The sequence below is a fragment of the Beta vulgaris genome, chromosome 4 (assembly GCF_026745355.1).
Source record: "Beta vulgaris subsp. vulgaris cultivar EL10 chromosome 4, EL10.2, whole genome shotgun sequence".
NCBI lineage: Eukaryota > Viridiplantae > Streptophyta > Magnoliopsida > Caryophyllales > Amaranthaceae > Beta > Beta vulgaris.
This window is the reverse complement of record NC_079205.1, coordinates 62,255,963-62,272,142: the sequence shown is the minus strand read 5'-3', so window position 1 is coordinate 62,272,142 and position 16,180 is coordinate 62,255,963. Positions and strand designations below refer to the sequence as shown.

At 36.9% G+C, this 16,180-nt stretch overlaps 1 protein-coding gene, 2 long non-coding RNA genes and 1 pseudogene across 6 annotated transcripts; all 4 read right to left on the bottom strand.

Annotated features, from left to right (window-relative positions):
- Positions 1 to 1,722: 1,722 nt before the first annotated feature.
- On the bottom strand, positions 1,723 to 4,429 carry LOC125497082 (uncharacterized). 4 transcript variants are annotated; one of them, XR_008969190.1, is made up of 4 exons: positions 3,642 to 4,429; positions 2,860 to 3,476; positions 2,214 to 2,261; positions 2,080 to 2,094 (listed from the first exon to the last, which is right to left on the bottom strand). It is a non-coding gene; the product is annotated as an uncharacterized LOC125497082 (long non-coding RNA). The 4 variants fall into 4 exon arrangements; XR_008969192.1 differs by lacking the exons at positions 2,080 to 2,094; positions 2,214 to 2,261 and adding an exon at positions 1,723 to 1,745; XR_008969189.1 differs by having other exon boundaries at positions 1,776 to 2,261.
- A 1,022-nt stretch (positions 4,430 to 5,451) lies between these two features.
- Positions 5,452 to 6,286, bottom strand: LOC130591218 (xanthine dehydrogenase 1-like). Its single transcript, XM_057394165.1, has 3 exons — positions 6,254 to 6,286; positions 5,885 to 6,199; positions 5,452 to 5,739 (listed from the first exon to the last, which is right to left on the bottom strand). The coding sequence occupies exons 1-3, from the start codon at positions 6,284 to 6,286 to the stop codon at positions 5,452 to 5,454; spliced, it is 636 nt and encodes a 211-aa protein (XP_057250148.1).
- LOC109133863 (xanthine dehydrogenase 1-like) lies at positions 5,524 to 15,318 on the bottom strand (annotated as a pseudogene).
- Positions 9,084 to 10,325, bottom strand: LOC130591312 (uncharacterized). Its single transcript, XR_008969196.1, has 3 exons — positions 10,282 to 10,325; positions 10,166 to 10,234; positions 9,084 to 9,133 (listed from the first exon to the last, which is right to left on the bottom strand). It is a non-coding gene; the product is annotated as an uncharacterized LOC130591312 (long non-coding RNA).
- Positions 15,319 to 16,180: the final 862 nt, after the last annotated feature.

Sequence of the window (16,180 nt, the reverse complement as noted above, 5' to 3'; positions counted from 1 at the left end):
GCAATTGGTATGTAGCGACTAATAGAAAAAAGGGAGATAATAACAATTAGTTAAAAAGGACTTAAATTTAACCCTTCACATGAAATGAGAGAACAAGAAAAAAGTAACAAATTTAGTTTTTTTTTAAAAAAAAATCCAATATTAAAAATTCTGCTCATAACTTTTGCAAAAAAACCATTTTCACAAATAAATTTTGAAAAAAAATAAAATCAAAGTTTTCGCGAACGGTTTTTGCAAAAATCAATTTTCAAAAAAAAAAATTAATTTGCTAAAATCATTTTTAGAAAAAAAAATTACATTATTTTGCGAAAACAAATAGTGAAATTTAGCACCAAGACAACTGTAAAATTTTGAAATGGAAAAAAAGGGATTTAATACAATTTAAATTTAATTCATTTTCATGTTAAATCAGAAAACAAGATAAAAGAAATGATTTTAGTTTTTTAAAAAAAATTCCAATATCAAATTGTGTATGAAAATTTACAATATATTTTATCTCAAATATAATTTTAAATATGAGACTGATGAAAATTTTAAATATAAGTTTGTGAAATCATAATTTATATGTTAGGCAAGAGAGGTGACTATTTGATTGTATTTCAAAGAATCTTATTCACAAAATGGAGGTGACCATAAAATATTAACTTGCATTTTCTTTTTGTTTACTACTTAGTAATAATTAGGCCTAAAAATGTCATCGCACGCATCGCGTGCATAAAAAGCTAGTACTTACATATGAAAACAACCCTTTTAGCAATTGTATATAATGAAAAATTGTTAATAATACCACTTTTCAAGTATAACTATAGACACGGACCGGGATTACCATTGAGAATATAAATTATGTTTGACTACCAAAGATAAGAAGCCAGAATTCAAGATTATAAGTGAGAATTTCCCAAATTTTAAACTAATGAAATTGATTACAAGCTTAACAAAACAAGATTTGAATTCAAAAGCATCTATCTAACATAAGTACTTATTAGGAAAGACATAACGATATGGATATCAAAGGGACACTTCCACACCACCCACCACCACCTGCCACCCCTGCAACCACCCACCACCACCTACCTCCCCACTGCCACCCGCCACCTCCTCCACCATCCACCTGGAAGCAGGCAAAATCTTTTTAGGAAGATGGGCGAACGTCTGGCCTGGACGTTTCACTCCATGGGGAGAACGTCTGGCCTGGAAGTTCGCTCCATGGGGCGAACGTCTGGCCTGGAAGTTTATCCCATGAAGTGAACATCCAGGCCAGGCGTTCGAACCATGGAGCAAACTTCGAGGCCAAACGTTTGTCGTCATCGTCCTAAAAAAATTTCGTCTCCTCATACAAAGATGTAAGTGCTTCCATGTGAGTTATACAAGCTTCTTTCAAATGGGGATGAATTCTGTCAAATCTTTCGTGGTTGCCAGTAACCGATAAACTGTGACAGGATGTTTCTCGAAATGTTGGGAGGCCTACAAGGTAAGCACAATTAGTTGAGAAATGTATATTAGAAGTTTAGAACTTAGAATGAATATGGCCAGTTTTCAGACCCAGAATATATCACATTTCCTTAACAAAACTTTATTGTAACAAGAGGGATCATAAATTATGTAAATTAGCATTTAGCAGCATACCTCTTTCGCAAATTTGGTGGGAAGGATGTCAACAGCTGAGCAAATCACACCACTACCCTCCATGTCGTAATGGTATGATTATACAACGGAATCAATCTGAAAACAGAGAGTTCGATAAACTAGCCCGTGTCATAATGGTATCTACGTTCATTCACAGTTTCACACACTAAACATGTAGTCTACAGTACAGCTTAATTACACCAGGGATTTGAGATCTAAACCTCGATACATTTCGTGTTTTTTCAGGTTTATGCTGGTGTGTTAGACAGGGATATAAACAGTTTGGTAGTTGGTACATATAATCTCTTGGTAGTAGTAATTATCAACTTGTTAGCAGTGTGCAGTTGACAACCAGGGTGAAGAAATGAAGAATCATATCAAGAGCCAAACAAGTTACAGATTTGTGTTCTCCAAGTTAAGAAAGAAACTTACAGCACATTACCTAAAGCGTCCACCATGCTTCAACATCTAGAAATCAAACACAAAATCAAACGAAAATAAAGAAAAGTTCAAGGTTTGCTGATTTTTTACAACAAATTGAGTATTTTATCTTGACGTGATAAAATAAAAAAATCACAGCAGGTTACTTGATATGTCTTCCATTTTTAGTAGGCAGCAGGAAATCATGGAAGTACCTAAACAGAAAACTTGATTATCATCTTAACCAAAACAAAATCATCTTATTAATTTCCTAGAAAAAAATCTTCTCAAAGTTACCCAAGAAGCTAATCTTGCCCAGATCTGCGATTAGATTTGTGAATATATACATGTACGGATGTACCGTGAGATTTCCTCAAACCCCAACATTTTCCAGTCGGAAATGCTTCATTGTCCTACAAATTAAAATTGAAGATCTAGAAACAAACCCAATTTCATCTTTATGTGTTAGTAACAAACAGTAAGTCTCACCAAATCAGTGTGAACAGTGGGTTGCTTCCCAATTCTAAGAAATCAGGATGTTCAATATTAACGCAACTAAGCATTCAACTAATATACTAATTTTGCAATTAGAAGCCATCAAGCCATCAAGAGAAGGAATCAAGAGAAGCCATCAAGAGAAGGAGAACAAACAGTTACAACTAACCAATGGCAACTGAACAATATTTGATTTTGCAATTTGTAAAAGTTGAATGTTCAATATTAAGGGAACTAAATATTCAAGTGGTACCAAATTTCCAATTAGAACCCATCAACAAAAAGAAATAATTTTGCAATTTGAGTTGAAGAAGATACCTTTTTTCGATTGTATTCACATCCAGAACTGGCTTCAAAATATCTAACTTTGCAATTATTTATCCGAGAACAGCTGAGCATGGCAGAATCCATGGTTGTGTTTAATTTTCGCTGTTCTTTTGTTTTGTTTGACACGAGAAATATGTGCGAATCGCTGCCCTTTTTTTGGTTTGACAGAGGAAATATGTGAGAATGATGGTAGGGGTGATTGGCCGGCGATTTTTGGCAGGTGACGATGGCGAATCGCAGGCACCAGGAAGTTAGAGAAGGGAAATGAAGATGGCGAAGGCAGAAGCAAACAGAGGAATGGAAATGGAGATGGTGAAGGTGACGTGGAACTTCCAGGTGATGAAGCAGCCACGTGTGGGTTAACGGCCAGACAGTAGTTAGAGGAAGTTGGGAGGGCAGAATTGTCAATACACTGTTACTAAGCTACAGTAACCGAACTCCCCACTTTTTAATAGGTATGGATTATGAACATTAAAGTCATCAACCTCAGCACGTGCTCTATGGAAGTCGCATGATAATTTCAGTTGATTCCACAACTCGGGTAATGTACAATGCTCAAGTATTTGGCCATAGTGCAATATTGATCCTTCACTTTGGAAGTTTATTTCCTACAACAGCACAAATTTTGAGCATATTGTGTAAACCTTGATCACTAGAATATTCATGAATAAATATGCTGGATGAAAAGTTGACAACAAACTAATAATGTGCGAAACACAAAGCCTAGATACCTCACTACAGAGTATAGAAGCAAACACAGCAACTTTCCTTACCCTGATCTCCTCCGGGTTCTTCTCGAGCTCCATGGCTATCCTCTGAATCCAATTTTCAGCAATCAGCATCCCTTGTGGGCCACCGAATCCACGGAAAGCAGTATTGTTTGGAAGATTGGTGAAGCAAACTTTGCCATTTATGCGGCCATTTGGTATCTCATAAACATTGTCTGAATGAAACATTGCGCGTTCAAGGATAGCAAGAGAGAGATCAAGTGAATTTCCAGCATTGTTATATATCTCAAGGTCCAGAGCTAGTACCTTTCCCTCATTTGTGAATCCAACCTGTACCGGGTAATATATGACATTAATTAAATCAATATATCCGATATTTCAAATCTGTCAAACCAAATCATAAAAGCTCTACATACACAAAGAAAGATTCAATAAAGCAACAAGCACAAAATGAGGAAGACAAGGATGCTAGAGCTTCAACATCATCCACAATGCTAGTGCTCCAATATAATAATCCAGTATTTGACTCAGAAAAAGATACAAGGTTAAACTCAAGCATCTTTTCATCAAAAATCTATGGGACAACAGCCATAAAAGGTGGATGATTGTTTCACTGTGCAGGTGCAAAAATATCATAATAGGTTTTCACGATATTTTGCCTTAAACTCGTGAAGAGCACATTGCACATGGAATTTTCGAGTGCTTATCTTGTTTATTCTACTACATTCCATTGTGGGAGTGAGAAGTAAGCCCAACATAGTGAGATGGGCATGGAGATACCGAGGCAAGAAGCTGGAAAATTTGCTGCCCGGGCACACAGCCTAATATAGCCTGGGGCGAGAGCACGGCAAGGTGAATTCCTCCTTCAGTTCAGCACTTCTCCTTTGGTTATCAGGTCAAGATGCTGAGCGGCCAATCAGGCAGCTCCATGCAAGGTAGCAAGGTTATTTTAGTGTCTTAGTATCAGGTAAGGGTATTCAGGAATATTACTTTATCTTAGTTCCTATTATAAATATATAGTAATTAATCAGCAGAAGTATGTAATTAGGAAAGCATGATTCCTAAGTATCACGTTTCTCGTATGAGTCCTTGTAAAATTTTGTTTCCTAGTTTTGATAATTGTGATGATAGTTTCCCCTATGAATGAGATGCTAGGGTGCGCATATTTGTCTCCTAAAATGTGAGAAAGAGCCTTGTAGAGAATTCATGAGATTTTTACTAATTCTGTGGGAGAGTTTGAAAATTCTCAAACATAAGCCTATTATTGTTACATTTTGATAATAATGCAAATAGGGTGAAAGACTTCTTTCACCAAAATACATGTTTTAGTGTCAGAGTTGCTATAGTAGTTCCCGCCTATTATTCATAAAGATGCATCACACTTCCCTTATCTAAATACTGCATAACACACACTCCTACTATTGCTAGCATAAGAAGTTAAAACACACAAATTGTTGTCATGAAGCAACAGTCAGCAACTAAAAATATGATGTACACTTTTCATAATTTGTGGATCTAATGCAATCTATAGAAAAGAGCATGGAGGTAATATAACTAATAATCTTGATCTGCGGATATTCTGTTATTTACACTTTTCTTGGTTCTGGGGGGGCACTATATTGGTCTTGTTCTTCAGAACACGCTTATGCCTTCATTTCATCCTCTTCTCCTTACAGTTCACATCCTGAATCAATTTAGAGTCACCTCTTATATTTGACAAGCAGAGTGAACCTTTCTTGGAGCTTTGATTGGACCAAAGATGCATTTTAGTGGGGGAAACAAGTGCAGAACACAACAAATGGATGAGGTTTTGTCAGCTTGATTTAGCTCAAATATGCTCCTACATGCATGTCAATCACAGCATAAAATCAATGTCAAAATAGCCAACTGGTAAATTAAAGTATACCTTATACTTCCAAGAAAGCTGTGACGCTGCCCAGTTATCATCATGTCTACATCTCGGTCTAAGGTGAGTTTTACATGCCGGTTTAACAGATAAGACAACAGAAGCTGCAGCAGCAATAAAAGCTGATCTTGTCTCCTTGCCGCCAAAACCGCCACCAATTCTCTTGATTTTGCAAACTACTTTTGACATAGGAAGACCAAGTACGTGACTGACATACTTCTGATGCTTCTGAGGAGCCTGCAGAGTTATTTCAGTGAAAAGAATTCACTAGAAGACCAAAAATAAAAATAACGGGACGATCCACATTCAGATAGACAACTCAAATTACACTAACATTGTAATGGTGCACAAAAGAAACTAGCAACTTTAGAGTGATACGTACTTGAGTAGATGAAATCATATGGACCTCATTACCACTATCCATGGTCCATACTAAACTGCTCTGTGTTTCCAAGTAGAAATGTTCTTGACCACCTACTTGTACCTCTCCTTCAATGATCCTGTCACATGCACCTAACAGAAAGCAGAGATCAACATCGCCTTTCAGGAATTGCTTCTCTGAGCCAGGATGAAAACTTTTAAATTTGAGTGCATCCTCTATAGATAAAACAGGATGCAACTCTTCATACTCTACATGCACTTTTCCCGCTGTTAGTATTGCATTTTCATGGGTATCAGCAACAACTATGCCAATTACCTGTACAAATCCTTCAATTATGAATACTTAAAAATCTTAGTACCTGGCCCACACAAGTAACCAACTCTGAAGCAAAGAGCTCCTCATCAGCGACAACGGGTCCAATATGATTATCCCCAGGGACATCTTTGGCCTGCAAACCCAGGCAAAGTCTTTGCCCCAGAATCATCAATTGAGACGATGCGGGCATGAGGCTTTTTACTCAGAATTAAAGCAGCATGCAAACCATTAGGCGGCATCCCCATATCATCAACGTATTCTGCCTCACCTGTGACCTGAAAAGAGTGACAAACCAATAAGGCGCATAAGATGACTAGTGAAGCTGGCAAGTCAGCTGTTCTATTTGTTATTACTTTCTTAATTTCTTGCACTGTTTTAATTGGTAGTGATAAGTTAAAACTGGTTTCAGCCTGAAAGGGACTAACTGAAAACCGAGATGACAGTTTCCAGCTTGACCAAGTCAAAGGGTTCTTTTTCTTTTTATTAAGGAATCCAAACATTCTTGGGTCAGGCTTCCACACAATTTTTTTTTATTTGAGGGGGGGGGGGTGCCAGGGTGCAGGACGGAGGGTTTCAAGACCCTTCTTATTATAATTTTGCTCAATGATAGCTATTAGACAGATAAAAAGGTAAGAGGGCTAAAATGAATTATATGCAATCTGCTACAGTTCAGTATGCAAATCAATATAGAACTTAGGGCTAAGGGTGTTGGATATATTGAAGTATCGACCTCCAGAGTAGAGGACCAAATACCACCCACAATGCTTCCGAGAGGATTTTGGAGCTCTCCCAATGAGTGACTCTCTTTCTACTATATTCTTTGGATGCCCACAAAAATATTAAAACCTTCCTATTTATAGCCCTATACTGGACCCAACACTAACAACCTCCTGCTCTATTCTCCACTACTAACAGACTAGCTGAGTCATCATTACAAATTTTACTTTGTTTAGTTACAGCCTATGAAATCCCCCTTCTGCCCTGATTAGTTTTTTCCAGCCCTCCTAGAATACGTGAACCTGATGGGAGGACGTGTAGGAGATTGCATAATCTTCATAAACGAGATAGAAAAAAAAGGAGTGAGGGAATAACCATTCAAATATACTTCACGTGTGAAATTATGTTACATAGCTGATTCCATCTTCACCTTTGACTTTACGAATCGAAAAAGGAGACTGAAAAAAGTGGAGCAGTAATCCGTGATTCATAGTACATGAAACACAGCCCTGCTCCACGGAGCCCCACACCCCAACCAAAAAAAACCCCAAAATAGAAAATATCAAACGATATAAAAATTCAGAGAAAGAAGACAGGATATTTAGTGATAATTAATAACACACCTGAAGTGTTGCACATAATTGAACCTCTGGAGATCCCACAGCTGTCCCATGTTTGACCGTATCATAGTCCTGACTCCCCATAACAGATGGCCTATGGGATGGCTGTATTGCTGACAGATAAGATGGTGGTACTGTTTCTGTCAAACATGTCTTTACATCCATTTCACGAGTGACCCACCAAAAGAATTTGAAGAAGAAACTCAATGTCAGAGATTTTCTGAAATCCACCATTCCACCAGGTGCATCTTCCCTCAGAAAAATGTCCTCCTCTAAGACTTTTAATGCCTCGCCTAACAAATCCTTATTCCAACTCTTTCCTATGAGAAACTCTTTTTTTTGAAGCAAGAAAAGAAACAGCAGCAACCCTCCGTAAACAATTGATGCATCTGAGACAAGCCATTCTTCATCTTTCTTCTCGAGATGAACACGCATTCCAGCATTTACTAATGCAATATCATCATCTCTACGATGAGCCTGCTTGAACTCTTTCACAAACTCGAAAGGCCTAGTCCATGGTAAATGTATCGATAGTAAAATCTCATCACTTGACAAATCAACCTTGCGATAACCAAGGAAAAAATCTTCTCCAACACTGGTCTAATGTTTCCCTTGCTATCAATGATTTGAAACTTTGCTCCAGCTGCCATCCAAAGAGGATTCAAATCTGATATAGGACTAGCAGTGCATATATTCCCACCTACAGATGCAACTTTCTAATCTGAGTTCCAGCAAACCACTTTATTTGCTCAACGAAAGCATTACAGATTATATTTCATGAGTAGCACGCTCTACAGAAACTCTCCTCAAACACTTAGAAGCTCCTCAAAACTCTGGTACCTGTGCAACTGAAACAAGAGCTTTATACTGCATTCTCTTCAACCTCATTTCAATTCCAACCTCAGTGTTACCAATCACAACCTTGCATCTGGATATTTGGATTTTAACTCAAGAACAAGTTGAAGTGACAAAGGTCTGTACCACTTAAGTCCATTAAATCCACTCAAACTAAAAAAGATCTCCTTAGCAATATTCAGGAGGAAAAATAAGCTCTCGGTCATTGTATTTGCTACCATCAACATCACTGTAAGAAAGATGTTTGTACCTTTCACTGCAAGCCCCGCTTTCCTTCATATCGCCAGTGTTCCCATCAGACTTTTGTCCACATGAGCAGGGTTTACCAGTTGAGGACAAATAAACTCGTTGCCTTGTTGGCTTGCCGAGTTACCAAATGTGTATATCATGTCATCAGTTTCAGCAAAAACTCTAAAGGCATCGATAATTGGCCTATAACCTGTGCAGCGACACAAGTTCCCTGCCAGACTTTCTTCAATTTGCTGCTCAATTGGAGGAGTTTGACTAGACCTTAGTAAAGCATACATGGACATGACAAATCTAGGAGTACAAAATCCACACTGTGAGCCATGTGAGCTTGCTAACAATTCCTTCAAAGATAACATAAGTTAATTAATAGCAGAAAGAAGAAAACTACAATAGCACCGAGCAGCTGAGGTTGAGTTTTAAATCACAGAATCTTAAGTATTGGCTCTCTTTCCCTCGGAAACATCAAATCGCAATGCCAATGCCACAAAGATGCCTAAAGAAGTCGCAAAACCAAGTCACGAAATAGAATTGTCAGAAAATGTCTTTGCTCACTTTTCACAGTAGACTTTAAAGCTACAGCACTTATTTATCTTAATATGCACATTAATTTACATAAAACCACCACTCCCTCCAAAGACAAAGAATGTAAAGTCACAATAAGAATGCCTCTCCACACATCCAAGAGTTTTAAAAGGAGCTTCAGACTCCCAATTCAGAAATACCATTTACCGGCAAACACGGAGCATCAAAGTGGTCCACTCCAAAATCAGAGCAGTATTGTCATACACATAAAACCAGTGAGCACTGAGAAACTAAGATGTAAGGTTGGCTAGTCAGAAATTAGGAGAGAGGAGTTGGCTCGAGAAACTGGAAAAAAATGTAGAAAGAAAGGGCGAGAAAATTAACAGCTGTGCATCACCAGTTTGCTGAAGAGCCGTAGGGAACTATTATGGGTAGATGACTCATGGCCTAATACTTGTGAGCTGCTTTCTGAATTCTGAGGACCTAAATTTCTCCTAATTATTCCAATTTTGGCGACTTAATTAATCACAGACCTTTACTCAAAGGCGACAATTACATGATTTCCCTCACCAATTGCCTGTTCTTCATAATATTAGGCACCCTCAATTAGAAACTTTTACTCCAGTAATGTTATTATATTAGCTAGAGTTCAAAATTCTAATCCCATCCATTTGATACAGCATTTTCATTATTCAGCCATAGGTGACATAGCGCATGGTACTATGTTAATGCCTCCCTTTTAAAAGGCCAAGGTAACATCTCCAAATGCAAGCCCCAAGCAAATCTATCAACCTCATCCCACAATTGATGTCTAAAGGACAAAATAAGAACATTCACACTACACATTCCATACAAATTCAAGATGCCACTAGATATGTTAAAAATAAAATAAAAGGCTATATATTTTGCACATAGAACAAGCTTCACAACTCAACAAGTGGAAAAACAAAAAAGTGATCATGGATGAATGAAAGAAACTAATCGACTAATTTCCTTGTCTCACCAGGGATAACAATATCTCCTAATCCAACATAGAAAATGGTCTTGCAGCATCTCCTGTGGGGAACAAAAGCTGCAGAGTAGATGGGTAGATGAACCATTAACAATCATGGAACTTACCTTTATAGGTGCATCAAAGGACTTGGCTACACTAACCATAACTGAGTAAAGAAGACCAAAAGAATCTATACAGAAAAAGTCACCCTGTAGTTTGGCATTAGTAAAAAAAATTGTGAGATAGGCAGACTGATGAAATTCTACAACAGGCTAACAGATGTGTATTTGCTAAGTGCTCACAACACAAATCAACTAAGCTCGCCACGCCTATAATATAATTCACAAAATACTAGGAGTATTCTTTCAACCTTTGAAATGGTGGGTTAAAAAAAATGATCTAAAGAGAAGGAAACCTTGAAAAGAATTCAAAAGCATTGAGAACCATAATTTCCATAAATCCACAAACTAAGCAGCACATTACCATAGTGATATCCCTATTAGTACTAAGGTCATCATTTGGAGCTTCGGGCATATGTAAAATTAAAACAGAACAACAAAGTGACTGCTTCAAATTCTACAGTTTATTTATGTTCTTCTTGCTTCACTTAATCTTCTCTTATTATTTTCTTTCAGTCCATTTCTACCAGACTAAAATAACCGCAAAAACGCTACAATTTCCAAGTTCCCATATGGTTGCTTGGCACAGAGCTATAAGAGATACACTCTATCATTATAAAGTGAAGATAGTAAGTTATTGAACATCAAAGGGTACTATTTGAATCCATTGAATTCAATTCATCATGCGATCTAGTGAACTAGAAAAATCATATCTAAGAAACAAAACGATAGAAACACTTTAACTTCTACTAGATGTCTTACGTGAAATGCTTTGGAAGACAGCACTACCAAACTTAGCTATCTCAGCACCAAAATCAACATAGGAGAAATGAACTTAATTAGACGTATTCTTTCTGCTAAACATATAGGAAGACCACCTTATTAGAATTACAAACTGAAAAAACGAGAACTTCCTATGCGCATACAAACACATGTTAACACTCAAAAGTGAGCTAAGTATACAACGGTACAACTCCATAAATTCAACAGAACATTTACAAGAGAATGCCCAGTCTTGAAAGAACCAATGAAAGCATTTCAATTCCCTGTAAGTTCGATCAGAAAAAGGAAGTTACAATCTACTAACGACACAAAGGGGTAAGCAAAAGGAAAGCAACTGTCCAGGCAAGAGAACAATCAATGAGACAACAGAAGACCTAATAGTCGAACCTGAATGCAGAAAGCCAGGCCCAAGATTGCAAGCCAATGCTTCTTTGCAGCTACCAAACACAAAAAGAATCCAGGAATTCGGCGACTACCTGAGACTTTGTGAACTCAACCTCCAAAGCTGTGGGGCCAAACAAAAGCATCATTGTTGATACTACAACCAACCACGCATAAAACCTTTATTTAGGATTTTAGGTTCAATAAGCTAATAATTGACTTCATCATGCAACAGAGCACACATACAGAGAAGGAGCAGGTAAGAGAAATAAAATCCACATAGGCAAAAGAAGATGTATATAGTTGTGCAGGGCAAAGAATCTTATTCTTAAAATTCAAGATAATGGAAACCAATATCTTACAGCTTAAATTTAAACACCCGAGATCTTTTCCCATTTGAGCAACTCAATAACATTTCTTAGCCATTCATCACAAAATTGATGTCTTCCCAATACATGATAGATATTAAAAAAGAAAACAGCATCATGCATATGATGTTTCCATGAATTATCTAACATATAAACAAGCACTATGCACAATTTCCTAGCTACTTCATCCAAGCGAAAAAATTAATTCACACCACCAAACCACTGCCCGCCAAACAAAAAAAAATCTTCATCCCATTTTCAGGCCAAGAAAATCTATTGCATGTGGAGTGAGAAGCAGTACTTAAAAAGATTTAGCAAAGACATAACAATATTAACTTTACGACTATCTTGACAAGTGACTTTTACATGGACAGCTGAGGTTGAGAAACGTACAATAGCACCCGAGCAGCTGAGGTTGAGTTTAAATCACAGGGAATCTGAGTTCATAAAACTTATGTCAGAAGGATATATCATACAATGTATGACATGACCCAAAATGACTAAAACATAAAAGTAAGGACAGACCTCAGCAGTTTTGCATGGACAGCATCTTTGCCTCGATTTTTTCTGCAGCTTCAGCCATCCCCTTGGCATTTTTTTCTTGTAGCATGGTAGCAAAGGTTATATAACCTAACTGACAGTTTTTTTTTGCACAAATCCCAAAAATAACTCACTCATTTTATCAGCATTATCTCAAAGGGCAAGCCAGTCAGCTCTGCCTTCCTAAAATCCCAAGCATCTTTAATTTGTGCGTAGGTTTGGCATCTTAATTCATACCAATGTTGTTTGTGAAGCAGTCCAAATATCTAGTAGAATGTCTTTGTTAGACAGGATACGTCAAAAAAAATATGGTAGCATGATAATTAGGTAGTCATAAAGAATAGTAACCAAACAATAAAATTGATGTAAACCATGAACCTATCACGAGAACTAAATGGGTAAAAACTAATCCAAGAAACAAGAGAAGGAAAGATGGTTGTAACAGCGCAAAAGAGCATATAAGCAACCAAAGAAGAAACAGATACTAGGCAACATTCAAGAACAAGGATGAGCATCTCTTTCAAGTTTCAAACTCTTCATGGGAATGCCTATGATTAGACATTAAGAACTAAGACTGTTGGTCCAAGGAAAGCATCTTCAGGCCAATCAATTGTGAAGGAAAAAAAATCACATATTCACCATATTACATTAACAGAGACCAATCTCAAGGGTCTTGGATATATAAAAATGCATAGTATCAAAAAAGTTCAAACAAATATAGTATAATTAGATGATAATTCAATGTCTTCATAAAAATGAAGGTGCGCCTTCAAAATAGTTTGGACCAGCAAGTCTAGAATGCTATATCAGGAATACTAGTTACATGCATCAGTCTTCTTCAGTTGCCTTTGTTGTCCTCTTCAGAAGTATCAGACAAGATCCTCGGTCAACTAGCTGCACAAGGCAAGGATCCCGCGTAAGAAAATATAAAGTCATCACTAACACAAGATATAATTCTACCAGAGTTAGCAATGTACATATGCATCACAACGATCTGATTTGTTGGCTTTAGACGCTTCAATGAGGCAAAGCATGGAGAATATATGAAGGCAGTACCCACCAAAAGAATATCTTCCTTAGAAGCTCAGCAATCTTCTCAACAGTACCATTAACAAGATGGAATGCAAAGATGGATGATTCCACGTCAATGAAAACAACCGGTTCCTCAGGATGGATGATTATGATATGTGGAGAAATATGTTCTCTCGCAACTTGACGAAAAAATTTCTCAACAAGTGGTTGGCATACAGAAGTACCCGATTTCTTGAATATAAGCTGCGGGATCCAAGGATCAGAATCTGTTGATCTTCCATCGTGTTTCCAAATCCATAGGTTCGGAAACTTACGGTTGGAAAGATAAAGACATCCTTGAGAGACATCCAATTGTGATTCAACAAAGCCCCTTTTGATACAAGAAGGCAGGCGTATAGAGTACAGGCTTACTTCGTCCCTCGAATGGAATTGAACTGCCACAACATGTCTCTTGTTCGTCATGAAATATAAGGTGCTATCCAGAAACACAGCACCAGACACATTCCATCTTTCTAAATAGACTTCTTTTTCAAGGGGGAACTCTGACGCAGACCATTGATGCTTGTTAGAAGAATAAATCTCAACCAATACCATGCTTTTCTCTGTTCTTGTGTCCTTGGAAAAACTAATGACACTGAAATTACATTCAGTAGAAAAGAGAACAACAAAAATTAATGATGGTTGCTAGCTCAGTGGGTTGATATCTGGAAAGTATGTGAGAAGGAGACTTAGGTAGGACAAAACTTCATTGGTGGCAGGATTGTATACATGATAAGTATGAGAATCGACGATGCTAAGCATCAAGCCACGGTGCATGTTCCATAACCTGTATTTTTTGGCATTTGAGATCCAGCCGCCAAATTTTATAGTTAAGTTACCCAGCAACAATCCACTAGCATTACCATTATGATAATCTCCATGGGTATTTTGATGGTCAGTCATCTCTAGGTAGCACTTTCGGTTTGATCATCATTTGACCACTTTGTAATCTTGTAGTCACCAAGGGATAAATAACCCAAATCGAACTCTCGCTTTACATCATTCTCATTATCATAACCAAAATCACCAGGAGTACGCAAAATTTCGAATAAAATGCCACAAGGAGGAAGCTCTAATCCCTTCTGGGTGTCGAAAATGTGCAAGACATGAGAGTGCCATGTCTTGGATACACATTTGCATATATGAAGAGGCTTAATAGGCAGTTTCAACATAATCTGAATCCAAATTTCATCTGGTAGCTCAGGCAATTTACTACGACTAATAGCCTTACATTTGAACATCCATTTCTTTTTGTTTATTCAGACAATCCATATGTGAAAACTTATGATTGGCAAAACAGAACTAAACAAGCTTCCACAATTCGGCAAATTAATGTAGATAATTACTCAAGTAATAAATATCTACAAGCAAAGAAACACACAATTTGCTAAATAGATTAAAAGTTGCAAACTTTATTGAATTAAACCCTAAGAAATCAATCTAAAACCTCAGCTTTATTACTTCAACCATATAAACAGCCTAAAGTATGGATTTTGTTGAATTCGTATCCAATAGTTACAGAAAATATTAAAATATTAAAGCATAACTGTGTAATTAGCTTAAATAAACCTTGGATTTAATGGAATTGTCCAGGAAATTCTTCAATTTCTTTCTTCGAAAGGTAAATTTGAGTGGATGAATATGAATGAACCCGTAATCTATAATCTCTAATCTGTAATAATTTGTAATCTGTGATCTGTAATTTGCAGAGAGAGATGGCAATTTCCTTGTAAACTCGAAAATTCTACGGATTGAGGGGAAGCCGAAGACTATGACTTATGAGTGAGGGAAGCTGATAGGTTTATAAAGTTTAGGTTATGGGCAACAATGGCTCCAAGCTTATTGTAGAAGAAAGGAGAGAAGAAGATGATGGGCGCTGGACAAGGGGTGAAAATTCGGTGTACGGTTTGGATTATGGCCTAATTCAATCCGATCCGAATAAAATTTGGATTTCAATTTTTCGATCCGAATCCAAACCAATTAGGGTTTGAATCCGATCCAATCCAATTCCGAAATTTCATACCCTAGATTGGATCCGATCCGAAAATCCGATTTTTTTAAAACTCTAGTTTTTCGATGAAATAAATTAAGCACAACAACAGCCTAGTAGATCTAGGAAATGAGGAATTAAGTGCAGTTAGTGTTTTAGGGGAAGGATTGAAGTGCTATGTGTATTGGGCTACGGAGTATTTTTTTATAATAAAAAATCAGTTAAGCACTTAAGCCCAATCCAGATACATAATACAAGGCGTATTACTATTCGGTTATATTGGATTTTTGGATCCAATTACCCTCAATCCAATCCGATCCGAAAATTCATTTTTTCAAAAAATCTCAATCTGAATCCAATCCGAACATAGTTCGAATCCGATCCGAATTACTAATTCGGATTGGATTTTGGATTTTATCCGAATAACTTTCACCCCTAGCGGTGGTGGTGTTGGGTTTGCCGTGGAAACTTAAGGAAATTTGCCTCTTTTTTTCTTTCTTTTTTTTGTTATTTCTTTGTAATTGTTAAATAATTCATAATAATCATAGTAATTCACTATGTTTTAGTTTAGTTTCTTGTCAAAAAAAGTAAGTTCGTAATATTTAGATATATATATTCCGTTTTTTGGATTGAGAGAAATTGAAACTGAACATAAATTAAACTAAAGTAAACTAAACTGCTTTCAAAAAAAAAGAAAACTAAACTGCTTTCAAAAAAAAAGTAAACTAAACTGAAATTAACAGAACTGAGCTGAACTTGATATTGATATGAT

What these genes read in the sequence shown, in the direction of transcription:
- LOC130591218 (XM_057394165.1), bottom strand. Translation starts at nt 6,286, where the DNA reads ATGAGGAGCTCTTTGCTTCAGAGTTGGTTACTT. An exon ending in TGCTTCAGAGTTGGTTACTT is followed by an intron (nt 6,200 to 6,253) that starts GTGTGGGCCAGG and finishes GGATTTGTACAG; the next exon opens with GTAATTGGCATAGTTGTTGC. An exon ending in ATATGATTTCATCTACTCAA is followed by an intron (nt 5,740 to 5,884) that starts GTACGTATCACT and finishes ATAACTCTGCAG; the next exon opens with GCTCCTCAGAAGCATCAGAA.